This window comes from Hakea prostrata, chromosome 2 (genome assembly GCF_041222555.1).
Source record: "Hakea prostrata isolate BN-2017 chromosome 2, UWA_Hpros_2, whole genome shotgun sequence".
In the NCBI taxonomy this organism is placed as follows: Eukaryota; Viridiplantae; Streptophyta; class Magnoliopsida; order Proteales; family Proteaceae; genus Hakea; species Hakea prostrata.
This window is the reverse complement of record NC_142601.1, coordinates 65656056-65679278: the sequence shown is the minus strand read 5'-3', so window position 1 is coordinate 65679278 and position 23223 is coordinate 65656056. Positions and strand designations below refer to the sequence as shown.

Genomic DNA, 23223 nt, shown 5'->3' with positions numbered 1-23223 from the left:
TATGAATGCTCATTTAAGCACAACTAGAATTCTCACTGTAAAAACAACACCCAAAATGATATTTGGCTTTGAACCCCAGGTTTCTTGCTCATAATGCTGCAAGTTGTATTCTTTCCTTAAAATTAGATGTAGATTGAAACATTTTGATATGTGTATCTCTTAAAATTTGACGTGAAATATCCTTTTTCAGTCATGTCATGGGAATTTAGATGAGTTTGGAGATGTTTGAATTCTCAACGAATAAGTTTTCAAAGAATGATGAATCATATCTCTGTCAGAGCAGCTCTCATGATTGATAGAAACTCCTAACTAGGGTGTCACACCCTTTAGCATTATGGCCTCAAAGGATGTATCTGGACTCTTTCTTCCACATTGAAGCACCTTCCCACCCAAATCACCGTAAACAAGAATAAGCTTTGCATACGTATTGTGTATTTAATTTCTACCATCAAGTCTTGAAGCTGGAGTGGACATGAAAGAGGACCGACACCCCCCTCTCACCCCTCCTCCCTTGCCTCTTGCTACCTCCATCTTTCCGGCCACCCCTTCTCTTCCATCCCCCTCACGGCCTTATCCTTTGGGCCTCTCTTGTTACCTTACCTTCCCAGCCCCTTAGAAGCTGGGCTTCCCTGCAAGTCTGGGACTAAACCCCCCGACCCTAGTTGACCACCAGATCACTGAATTCTATACAATTGGTGTACTTGATAATGTAGCTTCCATTTTCTATGCTCATGACCCCCCTTCCATATTGTCCAGGCCTCACTGACCAAGCAATAGAAGCCTTTTGGTACCCTAGGGGCATTTCTGTTAGACCATGCCTTCTTTCTAAATTTTCTGATGAAGACAACAGGCAAAGCTCTTGAAGGAGGGCCATGGATGGTTGAGAAAGGCACTTATTTCTTTGGCTATAGCACCAAAACTCCAGCTTACAAGCAAGGACCACAACTCCCTTCCCCTGTGGGTCTCACTCCTTTGACTCCCTCTCCGCTACTAGTGCATTGAGGGGCTGAGCATCAAAGGATCCACATTGAGTGCTCCTCTCTTCTGATACACCAAAACACTGAAGAAAGACCAACTCTCTTTTACTTACGTATGGTTATATGCATAGCAGTGGTTCGCTTCCTTTCATTGATTTCTATAATGGAGTAAATTTGGTTCTCCTTCAGGCAAGAGGTTGCATATGTTCGAAACCCCCTCACATCCAAACCTACAAAACCTTCGGCCACCACTCTTGTGCGAAGGACAAACAACCTATAGCTCCTGAAGCCAACATAGTTCCCCTAGGTGGCTCTCTCATGGGAAACTCTCTCCCCCCCCATCCCCGCCTCCATCCCCCACCCCCCACAAAAAAATAGAAAAGAAAAAGAAAAATTGCTGGTTAAACTTAATAGAGCTCCCCCAGAGGCAGGTTAAAGCAGTGAACCATGCTGACCTCGCCAGTTGCCATCTCCTCTGGTAATGTTAAGCTGAGAAAATGTAGCAGTGGTACCACCAAAATGACACTAATCATAATTGCTTTTCTCCACTAGCAGAAGATGCTGACTTTAGAAGCTCGATAGAGATCTTTGTTCGAGATACCTCCCTGTAGATCTTTGTTGCCTTTGCAAACACCTGCTGCTGCTTTTGCTAAATGCTACCTTATCTCTTTGCTGCCTCTCTATCCTGCCATCCTTCTGGGTTGCTCCTGCCAACTCCTTATCCTTTGACCATTTCTTTCGTAAATGTAACCCTTCAGCCTCTGTCACAATCCTCTACAACAGAAATTCTTCATCCTTTTAAGTTTTAACGTAACTTACTGTTGAAAGACCCCGGTAGATTTATTAGTACTTTTCCTTTTTGGTTATTTCCTTATTGGGAGTAGATTTACTAGAATTTTATTTTTCTTGTAAGATTCCCACATTGGGAAGATTTAGTTGCTCCTTCAGAAACAAGTCAAGATTTCTCCAATTCTTCCAACATGGTATTAGAGCCACCTTTGATCTAGGAAACTTGAAAACTCCATCGCAGACCTTCTCCAACACCACCACCGTCCCTGTTCCCATTCCACCACCATCACAGGCCTAAAAACTTCTCACAATAGCCTCAGCCATGATTGTTTAGCTTCCATCACCACTTTTTTTCTCCCGTTGTCCCTCCATCAAGCCATCGCCTAGATCTTTCTCTCACACACACAAACAAATAATAATAATAATAATAAAATAAAAATAAAAAAGAAAAAAAGAAAAGAAAAGAAAAGAAGAAAGAAAGAAAGAGAGAACAACCCATTGCCACTATCTACAGGTATTGCCAGTGACTTGTAGCAATCTAGAGAGGCTCTGCCATCTTCCTCTTCTCCTTTTTTCCATCTTCTGCCTACAACTTATCTTCCTCCATCTTTTCACTTCTTCTTTTTTCCATCTCCTAATTGCAGCTGCATTGCTTGACCTGCGCAGCATTTCTTTTTGTTCTTATTCCCCACCAGAATTTTGCACCTGAAAAAATCCCATTAGAACTCCATCGTGAGCCACCCATGACCAGTAGCCTCTGCTTGATTCCCTTTTTGAGCATCGGATCTGGTTTTTTAGCATCTAAGCCCTCCTTACCTATCATAACACACTAGCCCTGGCATTGATTTCTATTTTTTTACCTTCTAAGCCCTCCTTCTAATCTGTAATAATACACTAACCCCTATAAAAAGGAGGGGGGGGGGACTAGAACCAAAGTTGCCTCTCCATGTTCTAAATTTTTTTCCCACCCTAAATCATCCTTTATGAGTTGTTTTTGGTGCTGAACAATTTTTCTCCCACCAAAATCTATTTTTTCTGAGTGATCTGTTATAGTTCCTTCAATGGCCGATCCAATTACCCCCGCCTCTTCTGGTACATCTGGTATTAAGAATCCTCCCATTTCATATGTTTCTTGGAACTGTGATTTTCCTCCATTCCAGTTGACAATTGTTAAGCTTAATGGGACCAATTACCTAAACTGGTCTCGTTCTGTTTCTTTTGCGGTTGGTGCTCGTGGACTTACTGGGCATCTTAACGGAATTTCTATTAAGACTTCTTCACCTGGTATAGATTAAGACAAGTGGGAAACAGAAAATGCTTGTTTATAGGATTTCTTCTCAATTCCATTGAACTAACTACTGCAGAGAGTTACATTCTTCTTCCTGGTACTGCAACGATTTGGAGAGTTGCCAAGGAAGCATATTTTGAGGTTGGGAATGATGCTTAGGGCTTTGAAATCAGAGGAGAATTCATCAGTTGCAACTGAAGAAGTTTACCCTGTCTCAGTAATACAACACTTTTTGAGGCTATTATTAGTCTCTTGACTTCTATGGCCATTTTAGTCCATCTTGTGTTGTGGATGTTGTTGCCTATTAGAAATGGGAAGACAAGCTTAGAGTGTATTATTTTCTGGCAGGGCTAAATGTTAAGTATGATCAGATTCCTGCACACATTTTATCATAGGAACCCTCTTTGGAAGAAGTCTATGCTATGGTTGACACTCAAGAGAGTCAGAGGATAACTATGGTTCACACTCAGACATCTGACAAGTCTGCATTAGTGGCTGGTTCTAGCAACAATTAATTCAGTTCTGATGATTCTTGCGCTCCCGTGAAGTGCAAGTACTGTGGAAAAGAGCATCATGCATCATATAGACGATAATTGTTAGAAGTTGTATGGACGACTAACAAATTCTCGTGGATGAGGTAAGAATGGAAATAGGAGCAACAGTTAAGCATCTACAAATGAAGCTAGTTTTAGCACCATGAGTACTCTACACCTCTTTCCTCATACGAGCTCCAACACCTTCTGTTGTTAATATCCAGACTTTATATATCTTGATTGGGCCTTGGGATCACAATACTATGCTACATTGAGAGGGGAGAGAGAGAGAGAATTAGGGTTGATTGGGGGTTATAAATAGGGGTAAGATGTTAGGAGGGAAGGATTACTTATGTGAGTGTTTGGGCAGCCGTAGTCTAAGGGGTAACATTGTGCTGTGGGGGTGTCTAGCACCATTGTAACCAGTTTGTCTTCATTAATTGTTCTTGCATATTGTCTTTGTAATTCAATATTAGTATTTCTGGTATTCGCTCATCGAGTTCTTATTAAATTGGTATCAGAGCACGTTTTGATCCGTGGGAAGCAATGGAAACCGGATTATCCATGTTTTTGGGGGAAGGGGATGTGCATGAATGGCTTCTTCAAGTTTTGTTTTTCTGTTGGAAACACCAGATCAATGATGAACATAGGTTGAGAGTGGCGCTCCAACATTTAGAAGGAGAGGCATTAGCATGGCTTTACCGGAAGAACTGGTCAAACTTCAATTGGTCAACCTTCAAGGAACCCCTAAAATTGGATTTCAGTGTTGAGCAAGTGATTGAAGTAGCGGATGAGCAAAAAATATCAGGTCCGAGCAAGTTAATGGCATTACAGTGTATGGATAATCAATAATGGAACAAATAGAAGCAGCAAAGGTTGAAGTCGTAGAGAATGCTTTGAAAATTTTCGTAGCCTTCCAGACAATGGGTGAAGGTATCCCCAAAGAGTAATCATGGCGATGAAGCATTAGTAGAGATTTTCAAAGAGTGAAAAAGAGGCCAAAGGTAATTTAGGATGGGAGGAGCGATGCCGGGATAGAGTGGAAAAAGGCTGGGTGACAAGGTCTCCGGCAAAGCCACCTTGAATAAAGGCAGAAGCATTAGTAGTAGCACTTGCCGAGTTGCAACGCCGGCATTGGAGGAACCACATTATGCCTTGGAGGTTGTTACTGCATGATTTGCAACACTGTTTTCTCCAAAATCACAGAGAATTGGTGATTGAAGATCTGGCGCCAAGCTTTGAGAAGGAAAGTGGGAATTGATTATCGGAAATCTCGTTGAGGAAGAGCTGGAATCGATTTTTCCAGATCCAGCAGTGAAAATTTGGGCGGTGGTTAGGGTGTGGATCGCAGGTGAAGTAAGGAGGAAGAAAGGGATTGAACCGGCGGTTCAAGCCCAAGTGTGGTTCAAGTGTATCAGACCCCTGGGCCATTTGGAATATTTATTTTTATGTAATAAACCCACGTAATGGGCCTTGAGAACCCAAATAGATTTGACTACCCAAAGGCCCAAATCCATGGGTTGTGGACCAAATGTTAAAAAGGAAGCACTAGGGCCTGCCGAACTAAGCAACGCGCCCAAGATTCAAAATCTGAAGTGTGGACCTGAAGGAGCCAAATTAATTCAAAAGAACAGTGGCCCACTCACTTATTTTATGGACCCAAGGGTCAAGACGCTAGGCAGGAGCCCATCCGGTGTTATATTTTCAGGCCCAACCCAGCAGTTGCTTTAGCTCCCAAGCAAGTAAGGGTCCAAAAACCAAATGGCCCATTTGCCAAACATCATAAACAGTGGTATTTTAGGAAATACTATGTTCAACCTTCTTCTTTTAACCCTACAACTGATTTAGGGAACCAGCACCGCCTACAGTTGCTCGCGATCAAGAGGAAGGTTGCGGTGGCTCGTGCGGTAGTGAGCGTGGCTTCTATGGTTGACGGCGACCCTGAGGAGTGTGTTGGCGCTTTCTATTTCGCCAAGGACTCCATTTTTGGTTGGACATGTGTGTTGGAGACAAACTGCAAGCCTTCTACAGCAAGAGAAAAATTGGAAGTTAAGGGTGTTTTTGGTGCATGTGAGTACACTTCATTGCATATGCTAACAGAGACGCTTCCATTCGAGTAACTGAAAGCAATTACTATGTGTCGCATTCCTTTTGTAATGGATCCTTTTGCAACTTCGACATCAAACAACACATTTCCCCCCGCCAACTTGATGGACCAGTATGTAGGGGACTATGCAAAATGGCCTACTTTTGGTCGCTTCCTATGTACATTTGCAGAAAATAAGTGCATCGTTCTCAATCTTGTAGGGGAAAGGGCTGCAAATGATGATGGTATGGGGCAATCAGTGCTGCTAATCCACTGCATGCCCTTAACACATATATTGACACGAAAATCAGGGAATCCACAGATTGGCCAAGCTTGAGCCTTGAATACATTCTTGATGCTTCAAAGAACGGAAACCCCCTCCCCCACCCCAGTCACCTTGCAGTGAATGATCTTTGGAACTTGCTTCCTAACTTCCAAAGAAATTCCCTTGACTCTTGCAACATAATCAGCTGGTGTTGTGAGAATTGATTATGGTAGAATGGCTTGTTAGATAAATGTGATGTTAACTCCTTTATTTATAATCATGTGAAAAGTATATTGTTACATAATTACCCTTACTTGGAATCAAGAAATAGCAAACTAAATAAATTAACCAAACTATTTATAGAACCAAACCATAAAATCAAACCAACCAACACTCCCCCTCAAGTTGAGGCATAGATGTTAATCATGCGCAACTGGCCTACAATTGGGAGAAAATCTCCTTGCTTCAAACCCTTAGTGAAAATGTCAGCAACTTGGTCTCTAAAACTCACAAAAGGATACAAATCAGTCCTTCCAGGCTTCCGGCTTTCCTATGACAAAGAGCTTGTCAATCTCATTGTGCTTCATCCGATCATGTTGTGCAGAATTATTAGCTATCTTAATGGCAGCCTTGTTGTCACAATACAACATTATAAAGCTTGGAACTTGGACTCCAATGTTTTCTAGCAGACTTTTCAGCCATAGCAACTCACATACTCCATGAACCATAGCTTTGTATTCAGCTTCTATATTGGATAAGACGACCACATTCTGTTTTTCACTCCTACAAGTAACTGGGTTACCTCCAACAAAGATACAGTAGCCTGAAATTGATTTCTTGTTAGGAGACCCAACCCAATTTGCATCTGTATATGCTTTTACCTTTAGGTTTTCTGTGGGTGACAATATATCCCTTTTCCAGGAGTTCCCTTCAAATATTGTAATATTTTAGTAACAACCTTCATATGAGCCAATTGAGGATCATGTGTGAACTGACTCACTAGGCTTATAGCATATGCAATGTCAGGCCTGGTATGGGACAAAATAGATAAGCTTCCCTACCGACCTCTAATATCTTCCTTTGTCAACTGGTTCTCCCTCTTTCTCCTTGAATTTAGTTCTACCTTCAATAGGGCACTACCTTATAGCGCAACATTTGCATTTCAGATAATATGTCTAGGACATATTTTCTATGGGATAGGGAGATGCCATTATTTATTCTGGCTACCTTGATTCCTAGGAAATATTGTAGCTTCCAGATCTTTATCTCAAACTCCTTGCCGAAGAAGTCCTTTAGCCTATGTATTTCTTCTTCATTATTCCCTGTGATGACAATATCATCACATAGATAATGAGAAGAGTGATTTTGGTACCTGACTTCTTGACAAACATTGTATGATCAACAATACTTTGCTTGTAGCCAATAGAAGTCATTGCCCTCTGGAAGTGTCCAAACCAACACCTAACAAATTACTTCAACTCATAAATCGACCTTTTCAACCGACAAACTTTCCCTATAATACTGTCATCAGAAAAGCCATGTGGAATCTCCATGTAGTCTTCCTCCTCCAACTCTCTACGTAAAAAGGTGTTTTTTACATCCAATTGATGCAAGCTCCAATCTTTGTTCACAACTACAAACAATAGAACTCTGACAGTGTTCAGTTTTGTAACAAGGGCAAAAGTCTTCTGATAATCAATCCCATAGGTCTCTGTAAATCCCTTTGCAACTAGTGTAGCCTTCAACCTATTGATTGACCCATCCATATTCTGTTTAACCACAATCACCCACTTATAGCCCTCGGATTTTTTTTCCTGGAGGAAGTTTAACTAGCTCCCAAATATCATTTTTCTTCATTGCCTGCATTTCCTCTGTCATGATTGCCTTCCGTCTTTTATCAGCATAGGCTTCCTGCCAACTCTTAAGAACAAATATAGATGATAGAGAGGATATAGAAGCACGGTAGGAGTCGGACAAAGAATCATAAGAAACATACTTAGCTATAAGATGTTGAGTACAAGATCTCACTCCTTTTCTAATAGAAGTAGGAAGATCATAAGAAGATACCTCAGGGAGAGCATTGGAATCTAATTTTGGAGCAGGAGACTAGAGTGGTAACATGTCTACTTTCTCCACATGCTTTGGTGATTGGGATACTTTCTCAGATAAGTTTGCACCTCCTTGTTTAGATCAATTTTTTTTTGAAAAACCTCAATAGTATGCCTCACAAGATTGGTTTCCTCCTGACCAAGATCCTCATAAAGCGCAAAAGGAAAGGAATTAAATCCTCAGGTATGTTGGCTGAAGTCTCCCCTTTGTTAGGAATTGTTCCTGAACCCCTAAGTTGTGTTGTGGTGGTGTCTGGGAGTCTAGGAGTCTGTATGCATGTTAGGATAGTCTGGAGTAGGAAAGAACATCCTAGATAGAAAGTCCACATAAGTTTGCACCAGTGCACCCTGATCTGATCATATTCCACATTTAGATCAACCAAGAAGTCATTTATTCAAAGATTGTCAACATGCTTCTGATAAGCAGCCACATCATCAAGATTCGTGAGATGATAGCCCCCATAATGATCCAACTCTTTCTAAAGAGATCGCAATTCAGCATAGTATTGAGCTACAACCAGTTCCTTCAGGGTAATCTTATGAAGCATCTTCTGTAGCTTATAAACCTGTGCATCATTCCCCAAATTGTCCATACATCTCTGTAGTAGACTTCCAGATTTGGATTGTAGTATTAAGCAATAGATATCCACGGGCAAGATTTGGATTCATGGAATTCAAAAAAAACGACATAACAAAAAATTCATTTAAAATCCACTTATCTTGAGAAGCGCCGGTGGTGGTGGGTGTTGGTAAATGACATTTTAGCATTGCCACATCAGCCTCCATTAGTTTTGATGATATCAAACACGAATTACTAATGTCTATATTAAGTTGTGATTGTCTAGCTCATTACAAAAGTAAGTGGACCAAATCCAATTCATTGGATCAAACTCACTGAATGCTCAAGCCCAAGTCAAGATCAAATCAGTTTAGACAAGGAACCAAAGTCAAGATAAGTGTCAAGATCAAAGCACAAGAAGATGCGAAAATCAAGTTGCGGGACTTAGGAGACCTCCACATGCAAATCAAATGTAATCGCACTAAATTATACGCATATCATGTCACTAGACTGACCTAGAACATATTAGGAGAGTGTATGACGCTTAGGGTTGGCTAGAAATACCAAAAACCCAATTACTTTGCACTCTGTGCTGCAAACGGACATCCGTCTGAGCCAAACGCTTGTCTGTCTAGTCACAGAGTGCCATACGGAAATCTGCCTGGCAATTGAAAGCCAGACGGACGTCCGTTTGGTTTTAAGTTGCCTTAATGACTACTTTTTTTAATAGATACGTTCCAGACAGATGTTCGTCTGAACTGAAAATTGGGAGAAAAACTTGTCCGTTTTCTATCCCTTGGGTTTGGGCTAAGGCACTCAAAGACCATCTATGTAAGTCCAATTCACCCCATTTGAGAGCAAAAACCTTGCCAATTGATCAACTACTCTCCAAACACTCTCAAGCTCTCAAATTACAAGAAATCAATTGTGTTTTGCTTCTTATCCTCACTCAACCTTGAAGAACATACCAAGGTGTTAAACATGTTTGTGGAAGCCAAGCTTGAGGTGATTGAAGGCATTGGTGGTGCATTCATTTTGATTTGAGCATACGCTCTCATTGCATCACACTCACACAAGAGGTAAAGTGTCACACCTTTTGTTAGGTAACATCCTTCTCTTGTATATTGCTTGTTTCCAATTCTAAGTCTAGGTAGATAGAATTGTTTGGGTGCTCTTGCCCGTGAACAAAGATTGAAGAGGTTGCTCTTGCCTCGTAATAAAGATTTTAATGGGTAAAGAATATAGAAAGAGAATCACTAATGGAAATCTCTTTTGAAAACAAAGAGAGGAGTGGACATACACTTGTAAAGTCGAACCACTATTACTTCTTGTGTTATGGTTGTTTGTTATTGTTTAATTTCATTTGGATTTTCAATTCATCTTAAATTTGCAATCAAACCAAAGAATTGGGCAACTTCGCAAGTTGCAACCTATTCACCCCCTCTAGGTTGCACCAACAATTGATATCAGAGCGGGAGCTTAATTTGAGATTGGAATCAATCTATAAAAGAATAAAAGATTATGGCCTTTCCTTTTGACCAAGTACCCTTAAGAACCGAAGGACTTAACCCATCTAGACCTCCATACTTTAATGAAGAAGGTTTTGCCTATTGGAAAAATAGGTTTGAAGATTTCGTTTGTGCACATGACTTCTATGTTTGGGACATCATCGCATGTGGACCAAATGAAATTCTTAAGTTAGATGAAGATGGCAATAAGATACCCAAACCCAAGGTCGAATGGAGTGTAACTGACAAGGCCAAAATTCAATTAAACCACAAAGCAAAAATATTTTTGCAATGTGCTTTAAGTGAAAGAATCTACAATAGATATGTGATTTGCAAGAGTGCTAAGGATATTTTCGATAAGTTGGTTGTTACATATGAAGGGACCAACCACATAAAAAAGATGAACTTAGATATTTATATGTTTCAATATGAAGACTTTAAAATGTTAGATAATAAGAATATTACTTCTTTATTCAATAGATTCATTAACGTTGTTAACAAGTTGCATAGCCTTGGAAAGGACTTCACAAATAAGGATATGACAAGAAGAATTCTAAGAGCTCTTCCACCTTCATGGAGACCTAAAAGGACTACAATTCAAGAAGTGAAAAATTTCTTAAAAACTATCCTTGATGAGTTTATGGGGTCTTTGCTTGCTCATGAAGCTAAGCTTGAAGAGGATGACAAGGTCAAACCAAGCGTGCAACAGGATCGAAAGAAGAAGTCCATATCCTTAAAAAGTGCCATCAAAGTGAAAGAAGAAAGTGAGAGTGGACGGGGACTTTGAGAATGAAATAAACTCAATCATCAAAGAGCTCAAGAAACTTCTCAAAAAGAAAGGAGGAAAGCATTTTCACAAAGGATAATCCTCTAAGGAGCACAAAGCTAAAAATCTTTCTAAGGAAAGAACTCATGCTTCTAACAAAAATGTAACTTGTCGTAAGTGTAGGAAACCGGGTCACATCAAATCCGAGTGCCCAAATGAAGAAAAGAAGAGAGCCTATATGGCCGAAACATCCTACATCACTAGTGATGATGAAGAAGAAAAGGAAGAGTCTGATGAAGAGAGAATCAACTTGGTTCTTATGGCAAAGTCCAAGGAAGAACAAGAGGACCTTGAGGTAAATTCTTCTTATAGTTTAAATTCCATTAATAATGGTGATATGGGATAAATGAATCAAATGACATGGATAGGGACAACTTAATTGGAGTCTTGTTCAAAATAATTAAGGACCCTAAAAAAGCTTATTAAAGGAGAGCGTGTTGTTATCTTCTCTTTTATGCATTCATGTAGGGGGAGAGTGCATATATGAGGGAGAGAATGTTGTTTTATACATTAATATAGGGGGAGCATATGTTAAGGGGGAGAGTTATTTGAGGGGAAGCATTCCATGCTTTTCTCGTTTTTGTTGATGACAAAGAGGGAGAAATTTTGGTAACATAAAGATATATATGATGTTTTATGTAATTTTCCATGATCGGGGGCATTTGAGGTACTTCATGCATAAGTGATAATTTTACTATCTCTAATGATTATTCATATGCTATATCACTTGTGTCTTCATTATCATAAAAAGGGGGGAGATTGTTGGAAAATGACATGTCAGCATTGCCAAATTAGCCTTCATTAGTTTTGACGATAACAAACACAAATTACTAATGTCTATATTAAGTTGTGATTATCCAACTCAGTACGAAAGCAAGTGGACCAAATCCAACTCATTGGATCTAACTCACCGGAGGCTCAAGCCTAAGTCAAGATCAAGTCAACTTGGACAAGGAACCAAAGTCAAGATGAATGTCAAGATCAAAGCACAAGAAGATACGAAAATCAAGTCAAGTTCAAAATCGGGACGTAGGACATCTCCACATGCACTCATATGTAACCGCACCAAATTATACACATATTATGTCACTAGACTAACCTAGGATATATTAGGAGAGTGTATGAGGCTTAGGGTTGGCTAGAAATACCAAAAGCCCAATTATTGTGCACTTCCAACCGACTCTATTCAATTTTTTGGGAATGTTCCCCAAAATTTTTGCCTCGAGGCCTCCCACCCCTGAACTCCCATGCCTACCTTGGGAATCCTATTTGCTGACCTACCATTGATACAAAGTTGCCAACAATGACGACACCCAAGAACAGCCATTGCATTAGCAAACTACCCCTTTTGGAATCGTTCGCAACAAATCAAAGTAAGCACTCTTCTCTCCCTTTGTCAACATTAACGAAGGAGCCAGCACCAGCCACGTGCTCCCCCTGAGGCCCTGACTGAGGTCTGCTAGGACTGCTTGAACATTACTGCACTAAATTGATCTCTTAGTTTCTCAATGCTTTCTTTGTAAGAGCCTTGGTAAAGATGTGAGTAACTTAATCACTTGTTGGCATGAACTCTAAATTAATAGCCTAGTGAACCACATTGCCCTTTAGAAATGATAAGGGTTGTCTGGTGAACATTATTTTGGGAGTTGTTTAAAGCACTCATATTCATGGTAGGAGATTCAATCTCAAGCTTCCAAAAAATGCGGGATCTCAGTAAAGATATTGTAATTTTTAGAGGGCTCAACTTGAGTGAACTCGAGGGCGCATCTCATAGGGTCAGGTTGGGCTGAAACTTGGTATTTTGCATATTTTAGGCCTTCTAAACACATTGGTGGCGTTAAATTTGTGAGAAAACATCCAGCCATATACTCCCCTTGACTGAGGTTTGCTACAACTGCTTGAACAATCAATTGATATAAATGAAAACTGAGTGATAAGATACATCAAAATAACATAAATCGTGCAGAATTCCTTAGGAGTGTTACAGGTGAAGATTTGGTGAGATTCAGGCAAAAAATACGGCTAAAAAGGGTCTTGCAGTCTGCTGTCAAGAGAAGAACCGAGAGGTACGACAGGGAGTCGAGACAAGATAGGAATCTCATCTCGATCGAGAGAGTAGATGTAAAAAGGGGTTGTTTCGAACCGAGATTTCAACTCAACCAAGATCTTAGTCAAGTTTGGGTATTATTCCAGTATTGCACTTGGTCTAGCTAGAGCCCCTGGAAAGCAAGATCTTGATCGAGGTCTTGGCGAGATCTCCTACCATTCTCCCATTATCACACATAATGGAGACTAGTAATCTATGACAACTCCAAAGTCAGCCACATGTCTTTTCATAGAACCTGCATGCAACATGTCACTGCTGCTATATGTTCAGCCCCTGCAATACTCATAGGTACAGAATCTTGTCACTTGCTGTGCCATGCAACTAGGCTTGAACCTAGATAAATAGCACCAACACTTGTACTTTTTCCATGATCAATGGGACCTGCCCAATTAGCTTCTGAAAAAGCAGTCAATGTGAAATTAGAATTCGGATAATACAATCCATATTCAACAGTAACCCCTCTGAAAACCTTAGTGGCTAGAAGCTCGAAATCACTGAAATTTGTGAGTTTTGGGCCGGGACAAGTGACTTTTTATCCCATAAAAACTGTTTTTGCCCCATCTTGGTCGAGATTTTGACCAACTCAGCCGAGTTGTTAACTTTTTTCTAACCATGTACTCATCTCCCTTTCTTAGGGAACCCAGATTTAGGCAAAATTTTGATCGTTTTCTACCAGAACTGAACCATGGATTTATGCATTTTGGGTATACTTGTAGATCTACTTGTAGTTGCCCTCTTTCTCTTATTATGCATAAATCATGGCTGTGCCCTCTTGAGATATAAGTCATTATTTTTCTCAATGCTCTCTTTACAATTTAGTTTTTGAACTTTTCATTTTGGCACACGGTCATGATGTCAAGCACATCATCTTTAACCTTTTCGGAACTGGCAGAATTCTGAGCACATATGATGAGAAAGGGCCGAATCAAGCTGGCTTTTATGAATCTCCGCCCTACTAGAAAGCAAAGGAGGTGGCCTAATAGTAGGGGACAACTATCTGTCCCGCCTCTATGGGCATAGGTTCAAGTGTAACAACAGAGTTTTATCAAAAGGGATATTCCAGCATTGATTATTTTGGTCCCAATAGCTTCTTTTTCAAGGTAGGACGAAGAAATGATTACAATTATTATGAACTTTTAAAGTGCCATAAACAAATAACAGAATAAGGAAAATGATACACTTTGTCCAATTCTTGAATACATAACAAATATAAACAGCGATGGATCCTAGAGATTAGGGAACACCATTGAGAATTTCATTCCCATGGTCTGAATACATTTTAAATTGTTGCATTTTATATTGCTGTCTCACTGTTATTAGAGCTGGTCCAGAAGTAGCTCCAATAAATGATAAGCTACAAGAAAATCTTTGAGCTGTCTCGGTTACATTCAATGGAAGCCTGTAAATGCCCCTACACAAAGAAGCAATTGAATCCATATTGAAGGAGTTAGAAGAACTAGGAGCAGTCCTAAGATAACCTTGAGAGAAGTGGTGAGAAAAGATATGTATAGCTTAGGCCTTGAATCAAAAGAGAGCTGATTGGTAGGCAAGAATCATGCAGCTGACCCCAATTAGTTGGAACAACGCTTGTTGTTGTTGTTATTGTTGTTGTATATTGCTGTCCCACTCCCCCTACCTGCTTCACCCCACCTCCCCCCCCCCCCTCTTCAAAATCCCTACTTCTGGAAAAAAAAATGGAAAAGAAAAGGTCGCAAACAACCAATAGCATATTATAGGTTTCAAAATTTTATATTTGTTCAATGATATGACACCTTATCTTACTTTCTGACTGTATATGGATTTGCTTCTGCCTGCATAGGAAATTTACCGCATCAAGCTCCCTGGCCCTCCAACTTATATTGGTGAAGGGAAGCCAGAAAACCAAAATCATGCCATAATTTTCACTCGTGGAGAAGCACTTCAGACCATAGACATGAATCAGGTACGGTTGGAACCACACTTCAGACTACAGACATGAATCAGGTAGGGTAGGTAAAAAATCAGCCTTTGTGTAGCATGTCTTTATCCTATACCATATTTGATACCTGAAATCAAGTCAGAGATCATCCAATGTGTTTTCTTGGTTTTCCATTCTTGGTACATACTAAAACGTGAGTGATAGGAGTCCATCAACCACACGCTTATTCCAGTGCAACTCTTCCTGGTAAAAAAGAAACCATTTCCTGTTGAGGCTCAAACTTTGTCAGCCCAAGTCACTTAGCTTATGTGCATGATCTTGAATTTTCCTCCAACTTTCCACTGCCCAACTAGATTTTGCCCTATCCATTCAACAACGGACACTTATAATTCCTTTTCCTTTCATTTTTGCATTTTTCTTTTCCTGTCTGCTGTTGACAATTTCTTTTCTTTTTTTTTTTTTTTTTTTTTTTTTTTTGTGGTATTGGTGCTTTTTTAATACTAGAAATTAAACGTCGCCGGATGGGTGCGAACCCAAGACCTCCCCATGGGAGGCTGGGCTTTTAACCGCTCTACTAACCCACCATTGACTGGCAATTTCTTTTCTATGTTGCTAAAAAATGCAAACTTCTGTTGTGGCTTATTTAAATAATATCTTTCACCTTCTTAAAGAAACAGAAAGGCTTACTGACCTGTTATCTATTCCTCTTTGAGATTGATTAACACTTAACACTTTTTGTCTTATTAAACTATATTTTTAGGATAATTACCTTGAGGAGGCTTTCAAGATGAGAAATGTCTTGGAGGAATTTTCAGAACATCGTCATTGGCGAAAGCCCACAATTTTGGGTCTTCGGGAGCATATTTTTACTGGAAGGCTAGTTTTTTCATAAATAATCTAGTTTCCTTTTTCAATTTTATTTTCATTAAAATTAGCATTCGATGAGGAGTAGTTTAGTGTTTTTTACAACTATCTGGCTTAATATCTGTTAGTTTCATCATTTTCCAGTGTTTCTTCACTTGCTTGGTTCATGTCCAATCAGGAGAGTAGTTTTGTTACTATAGGGCAGCGAACTTTGGCAAACCCTCTTCGGTAAGTGTTTTACTTTTCATCCATGAGATGTTAATGGTAGATAATAGAAAAAGGCAAAGAACATTCCTCTTTTATTATGTGCTCCTCACTCCTTGTACTGAATTACAAGTTAAAACATCAAATGATACAATATGCTTTCCAGTAATAAGTCTCTCTTTAGTCAATTATTTAGTCTTCCTTTTAGATTAATATCCTTTTGTTGTGTAGGCCGGAAGCTACTAACGCTATCTTCTCCTCCATTATAAATAAGAGGCTTAGTGGTCTTATTAGATACACTCAGGCATTAACACTTGTTGGCCTTTAAAGTTTATTTTTTTATTTTTTCCCACCTTTTTGGATGAATAAAGAAATCCATCAACCAAAGAAGAGAGAGGGGTGGGGGAGAGAATACAAAAGTGAATCAAAGGAAAAAAGAAAACAATGCTCAATAAATGGCATGAGGTACTCCAAACTATTCTTGTTGAACCCAGACTTGGGAAAAGAGTTGTCCCCAAAAAATTAAACTAACAAATTCAAATTTAAAATCAGAAATGGAACTCAATGGGTGGTGCTACTACAAAAAAGGGTGTGTGGTGGTGTGTTCTAAAGAGGAAGAAAAGAAGACAAGGAGGAGAAGACAAAGAAGAGGATAAAGGTTAGAATCATCAAATATGATGGGTCTTTTTATTGATGCTATGAGTTGACAATATTAGTTGTACGGGATGCAGTTGATTGATTTCCAAATCAAGTGGGGTACACTATATTATGATATCTTAAAGGGGTGGTACGTGAAATTGAGCCTTTACTAAATTATTAAGTGATAGGTTCTAATAGAATATGAAGCATGTTTAGAATAAGAAATTGAATGTGAAGCATGTTTAGCCCATGAAAAGAAAAATTGAAGACATTTTTGAACTTTTAGTCTTCAACTTACCAAATTGACTTTGAAATACAACAGGAGAGTTGAAAAGAAATATTTGACATGGAAACTTGGGAGAATCTGTTTGTGTAGATGACATCAGTGTAGATGAGCTGAAAAGGAAAAAACTACACATAACAGTTGTTGGTAGATTCAGTTGAAGAAGAAAAAAATAGTCTAAATTTTTTCTGTTGAATTACAAGTTTTTTATCCCAAAACCTACATTAAATACCAAAATTATTGCTAATAATTCTGACTAAAAAGGTAAGATAAATACACCTAATAAAAGAAAGAAAATAAGGTTCAAAATATGAAAAAACTTCAAAAGTAGAGCTTGTGGCAACTGGCAACAGAGGTCTGGTAAATCAATATCATCCTTTCCCTTCTCTACTGCTATTCATTTCATGGAACCTGGTAACTCTTGCTTGGTGACGCTAACTGAAGGAGCTCTGCTCTCTCATGAGGGAGAATTGGTTGAGGTATTTGAATTGCAATCAGATCCACCAAGTTTTGGTGTCCTTTCTCTGTTTTGTGATCCTGAGCAAACTTCTGTAAAAATGTAGCTCTCTCTCTCTCTCTCTCTCTCTCTCTCAACAATACAAAGTAATAGTCGGATAATTGGTTAGTTCCAAGGCCACGTACAAGTACTGCTGGATAGGTACACCTTGAAGACATAAAAGTTCTAAATCTTTTAGGTGTTCTGAAGCCAGAGAATATAACTATGATTACTAACAGATTGTACTTAATATAATAAGTGGACTAGTTTTTAATTATTTCACATTTTTTTAGACATTGAGGTGGTTTTACAGAATGACGAAACTAAATCTGAATATAAACGGAAATGAATTTCTTATTTGTACCTTGAAGTATTCTGCAAGACGTTATTATGTGTAATTTATATTTATAAAAATAACATTCATGAGGAATTTGGATGTTATTGGAAACTAATGAGTGGTACTTTTTTTAAAATTTTTTTATGGTACAATATACTACTTTTACTTTGCTTTGATATCGATAATTCTTTTTAATTGGTATTCATTTACAAAGTTTGTATGCTTTTTATTCAGGGTCCGGTTCCATTATGGTCATCCTGACATATTTGACAGAATCTTTCACCTTACACGAGGAGGCATAAGCAAAGCTTCAAAAACGATTAACTTGAGTGAAGACATATTTTCAGGTAACAGTGTACTTGTACAAATCTATTTTATTCAGTAGATAAATGAATGGATAAGTGGAAAAGGAGAGTAGATTTGGGTGTCAATTACCTTCAACAGTAAGAACAAAGTTTCCTCTCCAGTTGTATTGACCCCAAGGAACAAGCATATTGTTATCTCCTAGGGTCTTCACTCCTCTATTGCTTGTCCTCTTCCTAAGGGCTTAGTCTGGCTTTTTTTGTCTTTTGTGTTTGTTTTTTTCCCTCTATTTGTGGCCTTCTGTATTCTCTCTCTTTGGCAACGAATTGTTTACTCATTAAGAAATGTGTTGAAGTTCTGCAGGATTCAATTCAACTCTACGTGGGGGATATGTTACACACCATGAATATATCCAAGTTGGAAAGGGACGTGATGTGGGAATGAATCAAATTTCACTTTTCGAGGCAAAGGTGGCAAATGGAAATGGAGAGCAGACACTGAGCCGTGATGTTTATCGGCTGGGACGTCGTTTTGATTTCTATAGAATGCTGTCGTTCTACTTTACCACAGTTGGTTTCTACTTCAGTAGCATGGTATGCTAACTTCATACAATCCACTGTAGTTACTGCAATCAAGAACATGATAACCATGCTGAATAGTCTAAAACTTGGTGCAAAAGCATATTATTTTTGCAATTTGGTTCTATTGTTCCATTAATTTTCAATTTTACTATTGTTTGAAAATCCAATATTCAATAGTGATAATTCCAGAGAAAGATAGAAAGAGAAGAGGAAGTGTTGAGAAGGATATAGCCGAAGGAGGTTTCACATAAGATGTGAAGGCCTCTAATCTCTTATATATATTGAACAGAGAAAACAGGAAGTACAACTTAAAAAGGAAAAGAAAAGAATACAAAACCCATGCACGGCCTCCCATTGGGATTAGTGGCTAGCCCCTGATAAGATATTGTAGTCTCTATTTGACCTTTTCACCCTTGAAACCTGTCTCTTTTCCTATTCTATCCTTTTATTCTTGTGCTCCCACTCAAGCTTGCTCGTAAAATTAAGGGTAAATATCACATACCTTCCCTCTTAGTTGACCAAATGGTGCTTGGAGTCTAGGACCCCCTCTTAGTTAGATGATATCACTTGCCTCCCTTCTATTAACTTTTTAAGTTAAGTTCTACTTTTACCATTAAATATTTCTCTAGAGTCCCAAACTATCCTTAACTGAAAAGATGTTTTAGTAGTTAAAACCCTATTACCCTCAATTAATATTTGTTTTAATACCACAAAATACCCTCAATTACCCTAGTCGTTAAAACCCTGAATTACCCTAAATTAATTTTATTTCTTAAAACCCAATATACCCCTTATGTTTTTCAATCTAGACGTTTCTCATACATTAGAAAACCCCCAAAAAGGAAAAAAGGAAAAAAGGAAAAAAGAAAAAAAGTAAAGGAAAGAAAAGAAAAGAAAAGGAACCATAAGAAAGACATCTAGGTTTTTTAATTTTTTTTTTTAAAGAAAGACGTCTAGTTTAAACAACATAGGGGTATTTGGGAGTTTTTCAAGAATAAAATTAATTGAGGATAATTTGGTGTTTTAGCTACTGAGATAATAGAGGGTATTTTGGTGTTAACAATAATATTAATTGAGGCTAATTTAGGGTTTTAACTACTAGGGTAATTGGGGATAACTTGGGGTTTAAAACTTAAACATATTTTTAGTTAAGGGTAGTTTGGTGTTTTAGAGAAATATTTGATGGTAAAAATAAGAATGTTTTTGGTACCTTTGCCAGATAAGAAGGGAGGTAAGTGATATTATCCAACTAAGAGGGGGTACAAGTGCCATTTGGTCAACTAAAAGGGGAGGTAAGTGATATTTACCCTAAAATTAATCAATGCCCAATATGTTACAAATATAATCAACTCTCACCATCCCTGAAGATGTTCGTAAATGAGTCTGTTAGTCGTTCTTCTGGAGAAACATGGCTTGGAGAAATTTTGTTTCAGCTTTTCACAAATAAAATGATAATCAACATCAGTGTGCTTTGTGTGCTCATGAAACACGGGATTAGATGCCATACTGGTAGCAACTTGATTGTCAGTCCACAATACCATAGGTTAACTATCGACAAAATCAAGCTCATCCAAAAATTTTCTCACCCATATCAACACACATCACAAGTGACTTGACTCTACTTTATCTGGTCACCACTGTATACTGCTTACTTTTCCATTACAGAAGGTTTCCTGCAACAAAATTTCAATAGCCTTTATTGTGATTCTCATTAAGGCATTCTGTTTTCCAGGTAACTGTGATTATTGTGTATGTGTTCCTGTATGGGCGTCTATATTTGGTATTGAGTGGATTGGAAAGGTCTATTCTTTCTAGTGTCCAGAGCAACTCCCTTGATGCGGCACTGGCTACTCAGTCTGTCTATCAGCTGGGTTTGTTGCTGGTGCTGCCCATGGTGATGGAAATTGGCCTGGAAAGAGGGTTCCGCATGGCAATCGGTGATTTCATAATCATGCAGCTGCAATTAGCATCTGTGTTCTTCACCTTTCAACTTGGAACAAAAGCTCATTATTATGGGAGGACACTGTTGCATGGAGGTGCTAAATACAGAGCTACTGGTCGAGGATTTGTTGTGTTTCATGCAAAATTTGCTGATAATTATAGGTTGTATTCTCGAAGTCACTTTGTGAAGGGGTTGGAGCTGTTGATGTTGTTGATAGTTTATGATGTCTATGGGAAGGCATACCGTAGTTTGAGCATATATTGGTTTGTCACTTATTCCATATGGTTCTTGGTTGCCTCATGGTTGTTTGCTCCTTTTGTGTTTAATCCTTCTGGATTTGAGTGGCAGAAGACAGTGGATGACTGGACAGACTGGAAAAGGTGGATGGGAAATCGTGGTGGTATTGGTATCCCACAAGATTTAAGTTGGGAATCCTGGTGGGAATCTGAGCTGGAACACTTAAAACACACAGACATCCGGGGTCGAGTGCTTGAGATAATACTGGCATGTCGTTTCTTTTTCTACCAGTATGGCATTGTTTATCACCTCAATATAGCACACCGTAGCCAAAATTTGCTGGTATTAGCACAATACTTGTTCTCTTTTAATATTATCAATTAGAAACTGAAGTGTTGCCATCTTTACCTTCTAACATTACTCCTTTTCATTCTTAGGTTTATGGACTTTCATGGCTGGTTGCAGCTACTGTTCTGTCGGTTTTAAAGGTACACCCATACAATCACAAAATTTAATGGTCTCTGGAAATAATGATGATTTAATAGTTTATTCCAACTATCCAAGACAAATCCACTAACCATAATCCTGCATGTATGTGAAAAAATAAATAAACAAGGCAAAAGTGCAGAGGATAGTGACTAAACAGCACCTTGCCTTTTGATGACTGCTTTATGCCTATGTACAGACAACTGTAAGATTCTTTCCCTGTTTCCATGTCTCAGATGGTATCAATGGGGAGACGAAAATTTGGCACCGACTTTCAGCTGATGTTCAGAATCCTGAAATTGCTTCTCTTCTTTAGCTTCTTGTCTGTCATGACTGTCTTATTTGTAGTCTGCGGCCTCACTATTGGAGACTTGTTTGCTAGCATCCTTTGCTTCATGCCCACAGGGTGGGGAATACTTCTTGTGAGTACCAATTATTAACTTACATTTATTCTATATTAAGTAGATTTGCAGATTACAGTACCACTGTGCTTCAATGAACCATGTTGATAAAAGGATGCAAAGTTTCTCCTTCCAAGACTGAAACAATAGTTGAAGGAAAAACTTTTTAGCCAAACATGGTCATTCAATGTGGCAGCTCGTCAACAACTAGATACATTTTTGAGAAAATGTTGGTGTTTTAGAAAAAATTACATATTTTGTGAAAGCAGCACACTAACATATTCATGTGTTTACCCTTTGAACAAGATTTCCCAAGCTTGCAGATCCATGATGAAGGGTATAGGAATCTGGAACTCTATAAAGGAGCTAGCAAGAGGATACGAGTATGTAATGGGACTCTTAATTTTCATGCCCATTGTCACTTTGTCATGGTTCCCATTTGTTTCAGAGTTCCAAACACGCTTGCTCTTTAACCAAGCATTCAGTAGAGGACTACAAATCTCAATGATTATAGCGGGTAAGAAGGATAAAGCATCATCATCAGCAGCTAGTTGAGACATGAATGTGTCATGCACATTGGTCTATCATTTTTGGTTAGTTCTATTTTTCAGAGATGCAGTATCACTGCTTTCCTAAATGCAGAACGGTAGAAAACTGGTGTAGCCAATTGTTACATTTGGTGTTTCTGAGAATCTATCTGCCTTTCAGTGTTTTGATAGTTATTGATTCACAATGTTTGGACATGTAACTATAGACAGCACTGTGAACCTGTAAATCATTGAATGCAAATATATAAATTCTGGACCTTTGTTTAGTGCAAGGTAGTGATCAACCCGACCACAGCGATTGACCAGCATTTCTGTGTTCATGGCTTGACATAATACAAGACACTTCTTTTCTGTATTAAGAGCACTTTAGAACTACAGTCTACATTGTGTCTTCAGATTAGATGGTGACCAAATAAGATATGCTCTTAGTTATGTTAAAACTCAACCTGTGATTCAACAACGATATGGTTTGTTTCCCTACGCTCAAAATTATTATTTATCTTTTTCTGTCTTGTTGGGTGTTACACTTTATTTTAACTGCAAACAGAATGTATTGCCGTCTTTGTCTTTCATCTTTGAAAATACTCATCAGTTATATATTGAAGAAAAATCATCCATACAACGTTTTCTCTAACCTTCTTACTTGCTATAGAAGTAGAAAACCAGAGAAGAATTGGAGACTGAAGAAGGAAATATCCAAGGGGACTCCAGAGCTAGCTATATATATATATACCAATAAATTTATACATGCTTCTCCCGGCTTAATAAAGCTCCTTTGTACAAAAAAAAAAAAAAAAAAAAACAGTTATACGTGCGTTAATGGTGTACGTTATTTCTTTATTTATTATTCTTTTTTTTTGCCCAAAGTACGACTTAAAGGTCTAGTAGTTTGTATGAGCAAGGGTTATTTTAGTTGCGGAATATCTAACCATACTTTT

The 23223-nt window shown here is 38.5% G+C and overlaps 1 protein-coding gene across 1 annotated transcript in view; it reads left to right on the top strand.

The window, feature by feature from the left end:
- The window catches only part of LOC149025744 (callose synthase 7-like), an 83375-nt gene extending 60395 nt beyond the window's left edge, over positions 1-22980 (top strand). Inside the window, exons 34-42 of the mRNA XM_089145950.1 lie at positions 14866-14988; positions 15725-15840; positions 15973-16056; positions 18022-18134; positions 18454-18683; positions 20404-21192; positions 21288-21338; positions 21573-21758; positions 22044-22980. Coding sequence (XP_089002076.1) covers positions 14866-14988; positions 15725-15840; positions 15973-16056; positions 18022-18134; positions 18454-18683; positions 20404-21192; positions 21288-21338; positions 21573-21758; positions 22044-22292 — 1941 coding nt within the window. The 3' untranslated portion in view covers positions 22293-22980. The remainder of the gene's footprint in view (positions 1-14865; positions 14989-15724; positions 15841-15972; positions 16057-18021; positions 18135-18453; positions 18684-20403; positions 21193-21287; positions 21339-21572; positions 21759-22043) is intronic.
- The last annotated feature ends 243 nt before the right edge of the window (positions 22981-23223 follow it).